Below are 19,205 nucleotides of genomic sequence, written 5' to 3' on the forward strand. Positions count from 1 at the left end.
GCTGAGAAGACTGCCAGATTTGTCTGGGGTTCACATTCATAAGGGACCCCCATCTATACATATGCAATAAATCTGGTTATTTTCTCCTGCTAATCTGTCTCATGTCAATTTAATTTTTAGATCAGCCAGAAGAAGAGAGAAGGGTAAAAAAATAATAATTTTTCCTCCCCTTACAGGGCCTATGGCATTTGATACCTTCCTGGGAATGGGGTAGGGGGGCTGCACTCATTAACCTTCATTCTTGGTTTAAGTACCATAGAGCGAGTCCTCAGGGAAAGATCGAGGTGGCTGTTATGCAAAGCCATCTTGCGACTCCACTCACTGCCATGCAAACACATTTATGGATGAGCGTGAGTGCTGGATGTGGCAGATGACAGTGGTGTATGTATGAGTGTGTTAGGAAAGTGTATGAATTCACATGAATATGTATTCATATGTTTGTGAGTTCTTGTGTATGAGTATGTACTTGTGTCTATTTTTAAGCAAATGTTTGTATATGTGTCCAGGTGTGTATGTGTGTTCATGTTTATTGTGTTTGTGTATGATTATTTGCCTGAGTATGTATTTGCCTGTGTGAGTGTGTATGACTGTGTGAACAAAATGTGTATTGGTGTGTAGTTTGTATGAGTGTTGTTGGGTGTGTTGAGTGTGAATGTGTGTCTCTGTCCATTTTCTGTGCATGTGTGATTTCAGGTGTGTGTATGAGAGTATGGTTTTTGTGTGTAAATGTCTGGGTAAGTCTATCAGTGTGAGTGTGTAGTTGCCTGTGCAAGTGTGTATTGTATATAAGTGTATTTTTGTGTGTAGGAGTGCACTTTGTGGTTGTATTTATATATATGGGAATGCATACTTTTCTGTGCAAGTATTGTGAGTTTTTTGGCGAATGTGAATATTTGTGTGTATATGTGTTGTGACTAGTGTGTATGTGTATTGTTTGTGTGAGAGTTGTATGTATAATTGTGTAAACGCAAGCATTTGTGCATTGTGACTGTGCGGAGTGTGAGCATTTCTGTGCATGTGAGTATATATATTTGTGTGTGTGTGCCAGCGCGCGTGGGAGCGGGCGTGTGCTATCGCCACGCGCCTCCACCTCCCCACGATCCGCCCCGCTGGCGCGGGCGCAGAGGCAGCGGCCAGAGCTGGGCGGACGAGGGAGGGACGCAAGCCGGGTGAGCGAGCTGTACCGTCACCGTCGCTGTGCCGACTTTGCCCTTTAAGTCGGTTTCCAAGCCGATTACAGCTGATCTCCCACGTGACGTTTTACCTTCTGTCTCCCGGAGCTAGTTGCCCGAGGACAGTCCTGCTCAGGCTGCCACGCGTCGCGCCTCCTCAGCCCACGGCCGGTGTCTCCGGCTCCCGCAACTTTCCGTGAAGCAGCCAGCGGCTGGGGTGCCCTCGCCCAGCCACTCTCTGCACCGGCGTCGGGGTCTCCAGAGCTTCGCTCCGCCAGGAAGGCGGCGTCCTCGGAGAAGGTGCCTGGACGCAGCCCGGCGCCCCTCGGACCTGCGCGTGCCCGGTGCGAAGCGGCAGGAAAGGGGGCGCCCTTTGCCAGCCTGGACCGGAGCGGGCGGGCACGCCCTGGGGGGAGTCGGCCGGGAGATGGCGGGGAGACAGGGGTGAGCCCCCCTTGTCCTCACCATGCAGAAGAGCGTGCGCTACAACGAGGGGCACGCCCTCTACCTGGCCTTCTTGGCCCGCAAGGAGGGCACCAAGCGCGGCTTCCTGAGCAAGAAGGCGGCGGAGGCAAGCCGCTGGCACGAGAAGTGGTTCGCCCTCTACCAGAATGTGCTCTTCTACTTCGAGGGCGAGCAGAGCAGTCGCCCGGCGGGCATGTACCTCCTGGAGGGCTGCAGCTGCGAGCGGGCGCTCGCGCCGCCCAGGGCCGGGGCAGGGCCAGGCGGGGCTCGGGACGCGCTGGACAAGCAGGTACCAAGCGCCCTCCTTCCCCAGTCTTCCGGCCTCAGGCCGCCTCACTCGCTAACTCTTCTAACCCCAGAGGTCTAGGGCTTGACGGAACGCGGAGTCCAGGCTCTGGACTCGAGGTTCCCCCGTGGCCTTAATGGCAGGCGCCTCCCCATCTCCATCCCTCCTTCTCCCCACCTCGGTGTAATCACTGGGGTTAGGCGCTTGTCTTGACCCTGACAGCGGCCGGGGCTTTTCAGATTCATTACCAACCACCGTTTGCTTCTCGAGACGTTCGGGAAGGATTTAGTGTGGTGACGGGTGTTGACACCTGTTGAATTTAGAACCGCATGACCGAACTAACTTATTTGGGAAAGTTAGGTTTCTCCCTTGCCCGGTTGGTGCGGTAGGTTCTTTGCCCGCAGATGTTTGATCGCTGGCTGTGCCGGGAACAAGCGGGGCTCCCAGGACGGACAGACACTTTCCGTTGTCCATTTTCAACCTGCCTTTGTGGATTATGTCAGTTTACCTTGCTTACATCTGACCTGCTGGGTCTAATTACGAAGGGAAATGTGTATCTAGTCCCTCAGGATTAGTATTTGGTACCACATTCTTGCTATGTTTAAACGTGTGGGTGTTTCAAAAGACCGCTTCACTGTTGTACTTTTAAATGAGTGCTTTGAAAACGAATGTGACCTTTTTATTCTGGGTCATAATTTTATTAGTTTTGCTACTCAGGGAGGAAAAAAACTCTCTACATTTAGTAACTCTCGCGCCTCATTCCTGCAAATGCGAATTTTTTTTTTCAATTACCGTTTGGTTATTAAAGTTAAAGCAGACTAATTTTATGCTCCCAAATTCTTACTTGCCTTCTAGATCACCTTGGGGGAAAAAAGAGGCTGATTGTCTCTGCTGTTGTATAAAAATATTTCACAGCCGAATTTTCCGTGCAAGGCAGACTAAACAGCTTCTGCTGCAAACCAGCGAGGGTGGCTGTGGGCGGCGCTAGCGATGGTATGATGAGCGAGATGCCTACCTAACCCCTTGGTGCTCATGTAACGAGGAGTAAAATTAAGAGGAGTTTGCACTAGACCGACCAGAAGTTTGATTTTTTTTAGATTTTGGTTTCACTATAAACCATTAACAGACTTAACTAATCAAACTTGTTACAATGCTTATAAATCTGAAAATTAAAAAACATGCCCTTTGGTTTTAAGAGCATGTTGAGGGTCATTTGAAAAGCTGGTTTTCAATTTTGTAATGTGGTTACTAGAAATATGACTTTAAATTTCAAGGCATGCAGTGCAGAATTTAAATGGAGAGCAGGAGAAGGGTTTTGAGGAAACAGATTTTTTTTATAGGATCTTTTTTTTTTTCTTACTGGTGAGATTTAATTAAAGGTGTATGTTCCAAGGCCCCAGAAGCCCAAACTAAGTCTTTGAAGTGTTATCATGTCTAAAATAAAATAGGGTACTTTAAATTACTCTGAATATATATCATTGACTTAATTTCAAATTATGTTTTCTCTTTGTATTTATACCAGTATCAGGAGAAAACCACTTTTATTTATTCTTCTGATCTGGGGGTGGGGAGTTGTTTCTTGTTGCAACTTGAATATGGCTGTCTTTTAGTTACTATTATATGAAAGCCAACTTTCTTCTACTTGAAAATACCTGAATTCTCATCTGAACTCCCGTCTTCAGGACGATTTCTTCACACCACACTTTGACAAAGAAATGTAACCTCCAGAATGTTTGATTTTTATGACACTTTCTGATGGCAGACCTGAACTGATCGGCTCATGAAAAAAATTTCTCTGTTTATCACATAAGTTATGAGTACTTCTCAATCATTTTATACTCTTTAAAAGGTTAGAAATGAGAACCTTTGGTGCTTGTAGAAACACTGAGATGAAGAGAACACACCTTCCCAATGGACTAGGGGTTGAATTGGGAAATCTGTAAATTTTGTCTTCTCTGAGGCACACTGCTGTGACTTGGTTAGTTTAGCAGACTGATGCTTTTCTCCACCACTGCCTCTCTGGGTGTGTTTGAAGAATTACAATGAAACTGTGACGATAAGAAACAAGAATCTACCTTCAATCTACTACGTAAGCAGTTGGTTCTCTTTCAGTTGATTTGTGTTGCTTATGTGCTCATGTCAGCACCTAGACCGCAGGACCGTGTGAAACTGGGGAGGTGGAGAGCCCATGTAAGGCACCAAGCAGGGCCCATCCTTAGGCCCACTTTCCCCAGAATGCTTCTGGAGCTTTCCTCATTAATATCTCCATCACTCTCGTAAACATAGGTGAAGGTTTGGGCTTGAAATGGGACTTCGGGAGGTACAGTGCATTTCCTCCACCAGGTTTCTATGCGACTTCTTTAGGCGAATTTCTTAGTGTTGTCTCTTTTTCCCCTTCTGTTAATGAGCTCTGTTTCTTAATATGTAAAAATTAAGGGTTTGGCTAAGATGGTTTCCAAGTTGCTTTCTAATAATGACATCTGTTTCCAAGTTTCTAACAGACAGGGTGAGCTTTTTGGCTGTGTAGAGGATGCAAGTTTAAATTCTACTCTTTCAAATAATTTTAAAATTCTAATTAATTGTGTTTTTACATAAGTTATCAGAAGAAAACACTCATTGATTTGATTCATCTAAGTAATAATTCAAAGTCAATTGACAAAAAAATTAATTTTTTGAACTGCTTTGTCTTCAACTGTCTCCAGTGAAGAAGAAAAATAAAAATTGTTTTTCACTTTCCAAATGTGCCTGGGTTGAAGGAATATTTGCATTGCCCCATTTTTTCCCGTAGTGTCCCCAGATGTCACTTTGGGGCATCTCATTGGGAGACTATAAGGCTCTCTTATCAACCTTCCTTGGTGGCTACTTCTTGGTGGTAGTTAGGGTGATATAATCAAAATGAGTTTAGGTAACACAATTTTAGGTGGTGTTCCTTTTCTCAAAAATGTGTGTTGTTGGTCCTTCTTTCTAAGAGCACTCCACTTACAGAAAATGAAAAACTTCCCTTTCATTCCAGGTGGAGGTATTTAAGAAAGAGGGGAATTCACATTTAGTAAGTACTTTATATGTGCCAGGCTTGGTATTATCCTCCAGTATCGAATTTACTTTGAACCTCCCTTTTAGTTCTTGGAGATTGGTAGCATTTTTGTTTTCATTTTTACCTATGCTAACACTGAGATTCACAGATTTCTTGGGCGATAATCAAAATCTTACTGAAGACTGATGTGAAGACCGAGTAACCTTGAAGACTGCCTTGCTAAAGAGACAGGTTAAATCCACTGACATTCAGATATTTTAAATCTGGGTAGGAGGGAGCTTGGGGTTGTAGTAGGTCAATCACTTTTTTTGTTTATTCTTATGTTCCTTTTGAAAACTATTTAAAGGGCAGTTGCGTTCTTGAGAAATACAATAGTAGAGCACTACATTTTCAAAGAAAAATGGGACTTACGCTTAAATGAACAAGTTTACATGGCATTTGTTTACTTCTTTAGGGACCTTTAAAAATACTTGCCCTTAGGGTGACAGTGCATGACTGTCAGTTTGTCTAAGTGGCTCTGTCTGTCCTGCCTGCCAGCAGCAGAGACATACAAGAACAAAGCTGTCTTTATCCTTATTTTGCAGGTAATGTTAAGTGTTCTCTTCAGCCTGATTTCAGCTGTTTTTTGGGGGGGGTGGAATTATCTCATTAGTTCTGGAGGTTTAAAGTAGTAGATACTTATCTTATTTGTGCTGAATTAAATATGTTGATTTAACTTTAGAGGGATTAAAGGCTACGTGATTTCCCCTGTCATTTCATTACAAGCCAGTCACTTAAACCTTCCTAACTGGACCACAAGCAGAGGATTTTAATCATTTTATCAAATTAGGCAAAGCACGCTAACCCTGACATATTTGTGGAGAGTGGGGAATGTGGTTTTTGATTCTCATTCATGTTGTTCAATTGGTATATAATTAACATCTCAATGTTTTCTTTTCAACCATTGCTTATCAAGCAAATAAAAGATAAATGGAATAAAATATTTCCTAAATCTTATAAATAAAAAGTTTGAAAATATACTTTAGAGAAGAAAATAATTTATTACTAGAACTTAGTAACCATGCTGCCATTTAAACTTAAATGAAGAAAAGTAATTTATGGATTGGCAAAATTTAGTTATTTTAATTTTGGCTACAGTAAACATTATTATTTATATTATTGTATTTATTACAAATTTAACATAGAAAAGTCCATCTTTGATGTGACAGATGTACATAAAAATGCATTTTAATTGTGACAAGTATTTTTGTGGGTTTTAACAAGTAAGAGCCAATTGTACTGTTAAATGATGGAAACTATTTGTAGTGTGATAACATAGTTTTTCCCTCTTTCAAGAATTAAAAGATAGAGATATATTCTTTTTATTGGGTAATGCTATGTCCTAAAGCAAATGTGGTAACCCAGTGTTTCTGGCTTTAGTGAGCGAGTGCTAATAGTTTCTTTTTTTAAATTTTATATCATTTTACTAATAGTTTGTTAAAACAATTGTTGATATTGCAGCTTGCTTAAGGCAGATTATATTTTAAATTTGATTTCATATATATTTTCCAATAAATTTGTCCTCTACCGTCAATATAATTTTAATTTTGTGGAATACAAAAACTTAGTCTTTAAGATTATTTTGTGATGAAATAAGCCAGACTGGTAAAACATATGGGTCCACTCAGGTCTTCTGTGCACGGACCATGCACGTGAACGAGCGGGAGGGGACTGAGCGGGAGGGGACTAACGATGGGAGTGGGGGCGGGGCGAGTGGAGGGGGCAAAAGGGGGATAATTGAGACAACTGTAATAGCATAAAAAGTAAAATACTTAAAGGAAAAAAACCCCACTAATTTTCAATTTTAAGGTAGTTTTATGTTTTTATGCCTGCTCAGTTTTTTTCTATAAGAAAGATATATGTGTCTATTTACTGAGTTATATCATTACCATGTACTGATCTCCTATCATTAAACCTTAAATATTTATTATGCAATTATGTATGTTGGAGTATATAGATACTTATTTGTATCATTAACATTTCAAGATGTGAGTTGTAAATCCAATCTGTTTACAACTTGGGTAGCTTCATTTTTTTTTAATTGCTGAGTTTTAGAGAGAGAAGAAGGGGAAGAGAGAGAGACATGATTTTTGTTGTTCTACCCATTGGTGCATTGATTGGTTGACTCCTGAATGCGCCCTGACCAGGGCCCAGCCTGCAGCTGTGGGGTGTGTGTGTGTTGGGGGAGCACCGCTCCAATCCGATGAGCGGCCTGGCCAGGGTGGGTAGTTTAGTTTTCAGGACTAAAGATGTGTAGTGGTTCTGTTAAATTATTCACAGTATAAATTCCTCTCTGAAATTAGTTTACCTCAATTTAAGACCGTATATAGTAAAATCTTAGTTACTAAAAGAAAACAGAAAAATTATATATATTCGGTATCAGTGTAGCACTGTGGTAAATGTTTGGTTATTTTGTAGCATTTGGCCATTATTGCAAAAACATTAATCATTATTCCAAAATTATTCATTACATTTCAATTGGTGTAATTTAAAAATATTAGCTGATTGAGAAATTATAAATACCTTATTTTGGCTCCACCAAAAGGCATATTTTAGCATTTTGGCCCAAGAAATTTAAATATAATTGTGTGTATATTTAGGGAAAAAATAGTAGCAGGTTTTTCTTTTTCTTTTTTTATTTGAGAAAACACTGATATCAATAGGTGGAACAGAGATGCAGAAAAGCACACGTTCTCAGTTTTCCTTTTTACTGGCACTTGAAAAACTTATGATTCAATGAAAAATAAGGACCCCAAGGATTTTTCCTAAACTTTCCCCATAGTGAATGCAAAATGCCCCAAATATACTTCTAGTGAGATGGCAAAAAAAAAAAAAAAAGGTTGAGTTGATCTGTGTTTATTTAAATAATACTTTTTTTCTTTTCTGACTGTAAAGGAAGAAATGAGAAGGTTGGGAAAGTTCGTGTAAATGTAACTTACAGCATCAGAGTAGAGAGTAGAAGTTAATGAAAGAATTCTTACACGATTTGAGAAGCTACAAATAAAACAGTGGTAATAAAAGCAACACTTAAAAAGAAAGTCTATGGACCCTTTAGTGCTTTATGTTTAAACGTAGGCCACAGTTTCCTTCGCTGCCTCTTCTCACACTCGCCAGTGTGACGTTGCTGGGACTTGTGATGACAGACAGCAGGAACCCGAGGGACTCCCTTCATGGGGCTCTGCATTCTTTCTGGGTTCCCGAAATGGTTTATTTTATCATTGTCTGATTTAATTTAGGCAGTGCTTGATTCACTTCCTGAGCATATTTATGATCCCACGCCACCTTGGGACTCACTTAACCAGAGGGGTCCATGCTGCCAGATGGAGGGCTGGTTAGAAGGTGGGTTCCTGGGGGTCAGCTCTGTGCGAATGGGGAGCTGCTAGCCCGGCCTAAGCTTCATGGCGTAACATCAGGACTCATTCCCGGTGCAGTCCCAATGGTGATGCCTAGGAATAAGAGATGGCTCCTATCCAATAAAAATTTACTTTCTTTTAACTTCAAGAATATCAGTGTCCAGTTCCGATGGTAATATCGCGTATGGTCCAGTTCAGGAGTTAAACTGGAGGGCTTTCAGTCTTGCCTCAGGTACTTACCAGATACGAATATGATGTTGAGCAATTTCTCCTTCTGAGCCTGGACCCCTTCCTGTGAGATGGGGCTCAGGACAGTACCCATATCATCGGGTTGTTGCAAGGCTCACAGGCAACGATGGTCCACATCCACCTCTTCCCACGGGGCCTGCCCCGGGGACAGTCAGAACACCGGGCAGCTGGCGTTTCCATTACACCTGTCTAATATGATGCTTCTTTCACTTCTTTTTATTTTCATTACTGGCGTCACTCGGGGAGTACTTTTCTTCTTTTCTCTTTAAAAATATTTTTATTGTAACACATACAAAATAGAAGAGTTCAGAGAACACTCTTACGCCCATCCCCCAGCTTCACCAATCAACTTTCTGCTTTGTTCTTGTTTCTGGTTCCCTTCACACATTTTTAAGACTATTTTAAAGCAAGTCTCAGATATCATGTTATCTCTCTCATATAGAAAGAAGTTTTTTCTTTTGGCGTGGCCCTTGATTGGCACTGAAGATTGTACTCGCTGTGGCTCTGAAAAGAATGATCTTGGGAAGAGTTTGTAATGTTTCTGTTTGAAAATATGCTATTATAATGGCTGTATCCTTTTTTCTTTGATATCATTATAAAGGAAAAAACTTAAGACTAGTAGTTTTTCAGACAAAAAGGTGGTGGGATTCACTTTTAACTAAGTTCTGGCCCATTCAATCCTAAAGGAAAGACATTTGAAATCAATTCTTTAATCCTGATCGTGGTGTAAAGCTGTTTTCACTATCTGTCCTACCTCACAGGGACAGTATGTTAGCAGGGCTTCCCTTATGGAGGGCCCTCTTTTCTTCTTGGAAGTCCATTCACCAGTTCTCGCAGCCAGGCAGCTGGGATGACTGGGTAGGAAGGGTGCTTCCGCTTCTGATGCCATTGATGGCTCTTCTCCCTTAGGATTTTACAGTTTGCAACAGTCAGGACGTCAACCATAAACCAACCTTTCACCCATCTTTCAAAATCAGTGCTGAGCCCCAATACCTTGTCAATGTTATTTTAAGACAATACTATGGTTTTATTATTCAAGTGTTTAGTTTGTTTTTTCTAGTGTTGCTAAACTTTTCTAGGGTTAGTTTGTTTCTGTCATATGATTATTTATTTGCTTTAGGACCTTTTGATTACAAGGGAGATATACAAACTGAGGTTGTCTTGAATTACAGTCGCCTCTCTGTGTGCTGAGGGACAGTGGGAATATCTGAAGCAGTGTGAGGGTGAGTCTCACTCCACTTTATTGTGACCCTGCTGTTCTGAGGGTGTCGGCACTGGCTGACCTGTGTTTCAGCGTGTTTATGCCTCTTTGGCCCCTCACTGCTTCTGTTTTCTCACAGCATCTGCTTTCCCTGACTGCAGGCCTCCCGTGTGGTGCTGAATCAACGTGTTGCGGCCTCTTACTCTCTGCTCCTTTCTGTTTTAATTCTCATGGCAGCATCTCTTATGTACTCAGTGTATCCAGGTTCTTATTTCTGTGAAAGAATCTGATTGGCTCAGTTTACATTTTGACCAGTCCATGGATTGGCTGCCAAACATCAGGGGCTGTGGAGAAGGAAGCTGCATGGAAAGTTTGGTGGGTGTGGTAGACATTATTATTGACACATGTACAAGCTCCTTAATGTTCTTTTCAGCACACTAAATTTATTCATTATAAGCCACATTCTTTTAGCAGTTTTGCACCCTCACTTTAAGATCTTTCCAACAATACAATTTCTATCTTCTGGGCCTGTTTGACCTCTTGTATTGTTTAGGGTTCATGGTCATAATTCGTTTTACTTTTTGATATTTGAATATTCAAACATTAGTTGAACATTGTTCTGTTAACAGTAAATTAAATATAAACCTATTTTTCAAAGGATAGTATACATACAGAAAAGTGCACATAAGTGTGCCATTCGATGACTTTTCACAAAGCAAAATTGTTCTGTAAGTAACTCCCAGATGCAGCAATTGATGTGATCAGCCCTCCAGAAACTAACCTCGTATCTGTTTCTCTTCCCTGTTCCTTACCATGGGTAGCTGCCACCTTTATGTCTAACATTAGTGATTGCGTTGGTCTGGTTTTGAACTTAAGCGTGGAGTCCTGCAGTAAGTACACTTGTGTCAGGCTTCTTTCCCTTAACATCATAGTTTTGAGATTCATCCTTGTTATTGGGTGTTGCAGTTTGTTCTGTTACATTCCTTTGCAGTATTTTCCTGGATGAGCACACAATTTCCATACCCATTCTTTACCTACTGTCTGATGGACATCTGGGTCGTTTCTGATTGGAGGCCGTGGAGTACAATATGGCTATGGAAATTCATGTACAAGTCGTTTGTGAACATAGATTTCTGTCGAGTATGTTCCCAACAATGAAATTGTTGGTTCATAGAATATACAGATATTCAATAATTACTGCTAAACAGTCTTCTAAAATAGTTATGTCAATGTGTGTTTTCACAGCAGTGTGTAAGAATTCCAGTTGCTTTACATCCTTGCCAACATTTGGCATTGGTCTCTTTAGTTTTAAGCATTCTAATGAGTGTATATAGTATCTTCTTTCAGTCTTCATTTCTCATTTGACTGTTTCAAAGTGCTCGTTCAACCTTTTGTCCATTTTTTATTGAGTTGTCTGGTCTTATTGATCTGTAGAAGTGTTTAATATTAAGTTAAACTCTATGAATTGCCATTTTATACATCAAAATGACTGAATATCAGAATTTCATATTGTTCATCTAATATATGTGAAAACATGAGTCTTTTATCAGTTATATGCATTGCAAATATTTTCTCCTACTCTGGCTTGCCTTTCTACCCCCTTAAAGGTGTCTTTTGATGAACAGCTGTTGAAAACTTCAATGTAGTGTAAGCTGTTTATCTTTTTCTTTCTGATGTCCGTCTGCACAGCAAGTAGATGGGAATGGGGACAACATCTGGAGGGGCTCTTCATGCCAGGTGTGGTAGCCGGGGTGCTCCCCTGCTGCGCCGTAGTCAAAGCAATGTCAGTGATCACAAGGGGCTCCACAGTTAGCGCAGGAGTGCACTTGCTGCTGCTCTGGTTTGTCACCTGGGCTGTTTTCCCTTTGGAGAAAGGCTCCAGGGCCAGTTCTAGAGGACAAAAGATCATAAGGTTCTTCCCCATCTCATGCTTCCTGGGGTCTGAGCTGTTCCCTCCCCAGTGTTGCTGTCCCTCTAGAAATGCATACATGTAATATGCACAAAAAGGCTCGCACAAGAATTTTTATAGCATGATTATTCACAAAATCAGAGTGTCCTATTCCGGTAACTCTCACTTCACTTCCCTGCCCTGCCCCTGACTCTCGTCTTCTACTTGCACCCACGCCTTTCATCTGGAAGGGTCAGGCACAAGAGGGGCAAGGGTGCTTTTGTAAAACTTAATCAGAACTAAGTTTCAGTCTCTGACACCCCCTTTCAGCTGTGCTGCCACCTGGAGGGTGTGCCAACCAGGCTGGCTGGGAGGTGCTGTTAGGGAGGGGAAAATGCTTTATTTCCAGCAGCGGTCAAGACAGAATCCTGTTTCCAAATGCATCTCAATAATGCCCTGCAACCCTCCCCCACTTTGCCCTGATTGTTACCCCAAAAGCGGTCAAGAAAGAATGACCCCTTTCTCAGAATACCTGTGTTCCGTGAGCAAGCTACCTTACTGAATTGGACCAGGAGGGAGTGAGAAAGAGACTGTTGGAGAATCAGTCCATTGTTGAGGACACAGATTAGTTTCAAGGGCCACAATGGTGTGGCTGGAAATAGCTGACAGCAACCTGAAGAAGTATCAACAGTGGTGAGGCAGCACTGATAACCCTGAAAGGGGTTCAAAGGTCTGATGCAGCCAATCTGCCAGGAGTGGGGAGGGGCACCTGCCTGCCCCCACCTTGTGACACAGTCTCTCCCACTTGAGACAAACAGGTCAACTTTTGTCTAGAGCCACAAGTCTGCCCTGCCATGGCAGCCTCTGCATTGGACACAGAGTCAGGCTCCATCAGCACCTTCGTTCCAATTGGTTCCTGCAGAGAACCACCCCTTCCCATGGGCATCTACGTGAGTGTTCCAGACAGTTCAGCCAGGAGTCCTAGTTGCCCCCAGGTTTGTGTTTCCTACGAAGGGTCTCTTTAACCTGCCAGGCCTGGAGTTTTCCACGTGTGGACCAAACAGCTGTGTTGTTGGCAACATTCCTGAAGTCTCGGTTTGCCCCCTGCAACCACTGCTGCTTTTGCTTCTGCATAGTTGGCACTGAGGCTGAATAGCCAAAGGACTCCAGCGGGTGCCACTTGGTTTCAGCTTAGCCAGATCATCAGTGAAACAGGCCTAGACATTTAGGGAATCTCTGAATTGAGGGCCCACGGAGTTGGTGGCTTTGCTCCAGGTAGCTGAGCACACAGGGCTCCCCCAAGAGGGATGCTTGCTATTTTTATTTTTAATGTGAGGCTGAGATACTGCTGAACACAGATCAATTATGTTCTTGAACACATTTTTCCATTTCACAAGCAAGGTTTGACTCTTCCTCCTTTGTTAGTTCTTGAGTTTGAGTTGATTCATCCTAAAATGGGAGGGGTTCTAAAATGGGAGGGGGAGAGTTTCTGGCTGGAGAGTTACAAGGTTTCCATGGGCTGGTTTTGACAAGGACTCAACAGTAAGCTAAGAGTTACCTGCATGCCTTGTAATTTTGTTAGAATGCTGGACATTGTGTTTGAGAAATCAAAGAGATAATATGATGCTCTGCTCAATATTTTCCCATCAGAGAGAATTCACTTTGCTTTCTTGCAGGCATTAGGATGGGGTTATTTTATGTCAGTCAAGTCTGGGCTTAAGCTGCTGAAAGCTAGGTTTCAGGATTTGTGAGAATTTGTCTATTTCCACTTTGCCCTAATTTCTAAAGTATAGCCTTTTCAGAGTCTCACCTGGAATTCTGGGTGTTTACAAAAATCCCCTTCCCACTTGGTCTCTCTCCAGCTCCATGAGACGGCTAAAAACTCAGCACTGGTGAGTAACCTAACCCAATACGCAGCCTCTTTACGGCCGCATTCTGCTCTGCGGCCTCTTGGCTCTCCGTCACTTAGAACCTGGCGGATTCCTTGAGAGGGACAGCTTCCAAGTCTGTCAGACTCACTAGTTTACTTTTCTTCTCCAAGACGTCTTTACTTCTTAGGTTCTGGCTGTCTTGTGAGCTCACTGATGCTTTCAAATGGACTGTTTTTTTGTGTGTGTGTTGTATCTAGCTTTTCTAATTGGTCTTAGTGAGCCCATGGCCGGGTGGTTTGGCTGGGGTAAGGGGAGGGTCTGTAACCAGCTACTTGGCCATTACCACTTAGGAGTGAGTTTTGATAGTGAGACAAAAAATGAGTGGAACTTCTTCCAAACGGGGAAGAGTTATGTTGTTTCTTTTTTCTTTTTTCCTGGAAATTTATCAGTTAGTTACTTCTAGGTCAGTAATGATAAAATACTTAAGTCAAATCACAACTAATCCTTATTTTATCAATTTAATTTGGAACATCTTTGAATATGGTGTTTTGAACACAACAAAGCAAGAATATGATTTTATATTCCTATGATTTTTATAGATCTTTATCTTTATTCTACTTGCTAAGTGATGAGGCGTATTTTGAGGGTACTAATGTGTAAGTTCCATTTTATGCCTTACACAGTGGTTTTAGTTTAAACTTTCCTTTTAGATAGTTTTCTCATCTGTTGTCTATCTATGAAGGGGAACCCAAAAAGCCAGAATTATCTTCTGGAGGGTGGGTCCCTAGTAGTACGGACTTTCCGCACTAGGTGAGTGTTACTAGGAACCCATCTGTATTCGCTGTACCAGCTGGCGTTGCTGTGAGAGGCTGCATTGGGCTTCAGTGAATTTTTTTGACATTTCAACACTTTTTCCCATTTTGTAATGGGTGATTTACAAGCACACCTGCCCATACCATGCTTAGTGTTCAGCAGTTTTTGACCAAAAATGGCCTGACTCCTGGGCCCCACTCTTGATCTCACCCAATCTCACTCTGAGTGCTGTGTTTTTTTGTTTCTCTTGATGAAAACACATCCTCAAAGGGAAACTTTTTGCCAGTGTGGAAGAGGTGCAGCAAAAAACTGCAGGAGCACTGAAAGGCATCCAAGTCAACAAGTTCAAAAACGGTTTTGAGCGGTGGGAAAAATGTGTTGATAGGGTGTGCTGCATCAGATGGAGAGCACTTTGAAGGGGAATAAATTATGTTTTTTGGGGGTCCCCCCTCCTATGTATGTGTGTTTATACATATGTATTTATCTACCTTAGTTGATGAGCATCTATCATCTGTTTCTCTAATCTGTCCTCTTAGTTAATGAGCATTTAATTTAAAGCAATCGTCTTTCTCCAGGCGTAAGTCATCCCTTTCTTCTTAGAAAGTAAAACAGAATAAAATTAGACTATTCCGTGTAGGATACTAACTTGTTACATTTTTAAAAATCCTTACCGGAGGATATTTTTAATGATCTTAGAGAGAGAGGAAGGGGTGGGGAAGAGAGAGAGAAGCTCTGCATGAGAGAGAAATACCTATTGGTTGCTTCCTGTATGCTCCCCGGCCAGGGATTGAACCCGCAACCTAGGTGTGTGCCCTGATCAAACCCACAACCTTTTGGTGTATGGGATGAGCCACTCCGCCGGGGACTAACTTGTTAGCTTTTTATGATCAGTTTTGTATTACATAATTATGAGGTCTACCATTTATTGAGTGCCGATTTGGGTTTAAAGGACCAAGCACTTGACATGTTATCCCATTTAATCTTCATGAGCACCCTGAGATGACAGCATCTTTTCTGTTTTGCAGAGAAGGATACTGAGGCTTAAAGTGGGTTAGCAATCACCTAGGGTAAACCTTTAATACATGACAATAACCAGACAGCCTCGTTTAGCAACTTACCTTTGGTTGAGCTTGGCCCTTACCTAGGAGCTAGAAACATAGCTTAACCAAATGTAGCTTTCCCCTCTTAACCAAGGGGGAAAAACTTTTGTTTTCAGTCTCCTTCTTCTTCGTCTTGGTACATTTGCAGTTTGCGTGGAAAACTTCTCAGTCTGATCTGGCCAGCTCGATAGAGTCCAGTTATTGTTTCATGTGGGGAAAATAACCCCACACTCATGAAAATAAGTAAAGAAAACAAATCTGTGGGACCATATTTATCTAAGGGAAGCATTAGAACCAGCTCACACCACCTCCACAATGTCTGTGTGCTTGAACCTGTGCTGGGTTCTGAGAGTGGGGACAAGGGAGACAGTGGGGCTTGGGGGACCAGTCGGTCTTTCTGCAGAGCCCTCCGACTTTCTCCCGTGCTGCTGACTTCCAGTGCAGGCTTCCTTCTTGGTGTCTGGCCATACTACGAGGGGCCCAGCACTGAAGATGTACGGATGGAAGACACAGCGCCCCCTGCTGTTTCAGACCTTGCCTGTGCTATGTGTGGGCCATGACTCTGAGAAAATGTCCCAGTGTCTTGATTTATGCTACCACTTTTTGGCCACTAGGCCTAAGTAGGTTGTAGTCTTCTCTGATCCAGAGCGGAGAATACTGCTGTCCGAAACATCAGGCAGCTGTGAACGATACTGGCAACCTGTGCCGTCCATGTAGATGTCTTTCTGTGCTGAGCCAATGTGCCTTCTGGTATTTGTTTTGTTGGCAACTTCACCTGTGTCTCTGGAACTGTGGAGTCAAAAGGTTGAAGAGTAGCATCCTGTGATTGTCGTGCCTTAGCCGTAATTTCCTGCTGTGAGCACTGTGATGGAAGTTCACCACCAGCATGCCAGGTTGAGCCGAGACCGGCCTCCTTCCTGCTCACCTGCCGTGGCGTTCCGTCCAGTCCGATGGTACAGAGTGTGCCCAGTGTGCTGAGGCTCCGGCCCCGAGTTCGGGTTCCGGACCCATTGCTAACAGCTGTGGATTGTCACGCTTAGTCATTTTCTCATGTGGAAGTGAGCATGATAATTCCTACATCATAAAGAAAGTGGGAATATTAAGTTAACTGAGGTCACCTAAGTGAAAAGTGTTTTGTCAACTAAAATGCTACACAAATGTTCCTTTAAATACTTTACAATTACATTTTTTCGATGAGGGTGGTTTAAACAGCAGATCATTGAACAGTTGGTTACTACGGGTGTGCATTCTGTTCACTCTGATGGTCCACTTTGAGAACCAGCCAGCTGCCCGACTGGTTTGTACACATCTCTGATGAGTCCACGTTTTCAAAACTCTATGGAGACGACGTAGTGGATGACGGCCTCCTTGAGAAATAGTTGGAAGATTACCTTTACTAAGTGCAGGAAAAGATAAAATAAGAGATCAGTGGAGGGATTTATCTTTGCCATTTAAATCTTTCCTGTTGTCTAGGTCCTTCTGGGTGGAAGGTGAGGGTGGGCAGCGTGGGGGAAAGTGGTGCCGGGAAAATGGAGACACCTGTACTTGAACAACAATAAAAAAATAAAAACATGGTAAAAAAATTTACATATCAAAAAAGTAAAGTGAGATTAATAAGTAATTTATTCAGAAGCAAAATGTAGCTAAATTGATTATGTGCTTTAAAAGTTCATTAGTTTGTTTTTTTTTACAGAGAGCTTAAAATGTATACGGAAAAGTAAATAAATCCAGTTTACTCATTTTTCTCCCTTTTGGTATAAACTGCCATGTTAACAGAACATTTTTAAAAGCAGTTTTTAAAAAACTTATCAAAGCAATGCTTCTGGGGATCTAACGGACAGAGTGGTGGCTATAGTTAACAATATTGTATTGTATGCTTGATATTTGCTAAGAGAGTAGCTCCTGAATATTTTCACCACACACACACACACACACACACACACACACACACACACACACAATGGTAACAATGTGAAGTGATGGCTTTGTTAACTAAACCTTATCAGAGTTACCATTTCACAACAGATAGTGTATCAAATCATCACCTTCATTGCACACTGTAAACTTACACAATGTTATTCCCCGATTATATCTTAAAAAGGAACCCAGTGACTGGATATAGGTAGTGTATGTTTTTTGATCCCATACATTGGATATAGAAGTGATCGGTTCTGGTACTGCTGGAGCCCAAAGAGGCACCTGTCAGAATGCCTGCACCTTCACATTTTTGAAAGAAAAGCTAAGGCACTGTGTAACTTCTTGGGCATTTGGTCAGGGATTAAAAGAAGACCTTGTTTGTTTGTGAATGATTGAGTGTCAAGGACTGAGGTTTGAAATCTTGATTCTGTCTAGGTGTATCGAACACTAGCTCATAAACCCCAATAAGCCTCTGTCTTAACTAGCATCCAATCTTCTATTTTTATGCAGGTGCAATGGAAATGAAAACAGTAATTGTTATTACTATTTTAAAATGAAATAATTATATGTGTATAATTCTATTTAGCTTTCAAAATGCTTTCATATACTCTATTCATTTGCTTTCTTAATAACTGCTAATTGTTTTGCTTTTACAATGTCTAACTTTTTAGACACATTATTAAAATTTAAATCATTCTAAGAAAAGAGTTTTTTTGTGTAAAATTTGAAGATCATAGAGAACTATAAAATAAGAAGACTAAAATCTGAAATGCCATCCCTGAGGGAAAACTATGTGTTGGACTGTTGGAGGACTCCTTCTCAGGGCTTTTTTGTACACACACACTAGGTATGTTTAAAGGGGCAAGCTTGGGATCATAGTGCAGATAGGGTTTTGGATCCTGACTTTTTTATTGAACATTATAATCATTGTACTTGCCAGTAGATATTCTTTGAAAAATTATTTTGAATGACACCATTCTTTCTGTCCCAAAGATGTGAAATGAATGACCTCCTACTGTTGGGCGTTTGGGTTGTATTTGTGTTGTGAGGGTTTGCTCTGCTCTCGTCAGTGATGCTGCAGTCCACACGAGGGTGGCGTTTGTGAATGAACCGTCAGGGCCGGCAGCGGCACATCAGAGAAGACGAACAAGCAGAAACGCGGGAAGTGAGGGTCATCTTTTTAACCACCATGAAAAGGGTAATGAAACACTATTCTCTCTAATAAATACCCCATTTACATTTCAAGGTAGTTTTGTAACTGGTTGAAAACTCAACGTAAATGCAAGTTTCTGGAATGAAAGTGCGATTGCATCTGTGAATAAAATGCAGAAATAAATATGGCCAAACATGGGGGTCTCATTTCTGGACATAAAGCCAGAGCAGGAATGTTTTCATTTCTTTTTTTAAAGTATTTATTTATTTTTTTTAGAAAGGGAGGAAGGAAGAGAGAAAGGGAGAGAAACAATGCGTGGTTGCCTCTTGCGCTCCCCCTACTGGGGACCTGGCCTGCAACCCAGGCATATGCCCTCACTGGGAATCGAACTGGCAACCCTTTAATTTGCAGCCTGCGCTCAATCCACTGAGCTACACCAGCGAGGAAATCAGAGCAGGAATATTTTCTGGTGGAGTCTGCTTGCCTGGGGTGGGGTTTGTTCCAACAGCAGTCGGGACACTGGGGCCACGGTCAATGAGCTCCTTGGGCATGCGTGAGGTGCAAGTGCCGCCTGGCCACATTTCATCAACTTTAAATACACTTGGATTCTAATGTTTTCCATTTTCTGAATTAGGATGTTTTCAGTCAGTGTGCACATTTAATT

The 19,205-nt window shown here is 42.0% G+C and overlaps 1 protein-coding gene across 7 annotated transcripts in view; it reads left to right on the forward strand.

Moving 5' to 3' along the window:
* Positions 1 to 1,170: 1,170 nt before the first annotated feature.
* Positions 1,171 to 19,205, forward strand: part of RASGRF2 (Ras protein specific guanine nucleotide releasing factor 2) — a 192,590-nt gene continuing 174,555 nt past the window's right edge. For all 7 annotated transcript variants that reach the window (XM_037159313.2, XM_037159314.2, XM_037159317.2 and 4 more), the window contains exon 1: positions 1,171 to 1,926. In XM_037159313.2, coding sequence (XP_037015208.2) covers positions 1,639 to 1,926 — 288 coding nt within the window. In that variant the 5' untranslated portion in view covers positions 1,171 to 1,638. The remainder of the gene's footprint in view (positions 1,927 to 19,205) is intronic.

The sequence above is a fragment of the Artibeus jamaicensis genome, unplaced genomic scaffold, assembly GCF_021234435.1.
Source record: "Artibeus jamaicensis isolate MK-2021 breed Jamaican fruit bat unplaced genomic scaffold, CSHL_Jam_final contig_373, whole genome shotgun sequence".
NCBI lineage: Eukaryota > Metazoa > Chordata > Mammalia > Chiroptera > Phyllostomidae > Artibeus > Artibeus jamaicensis.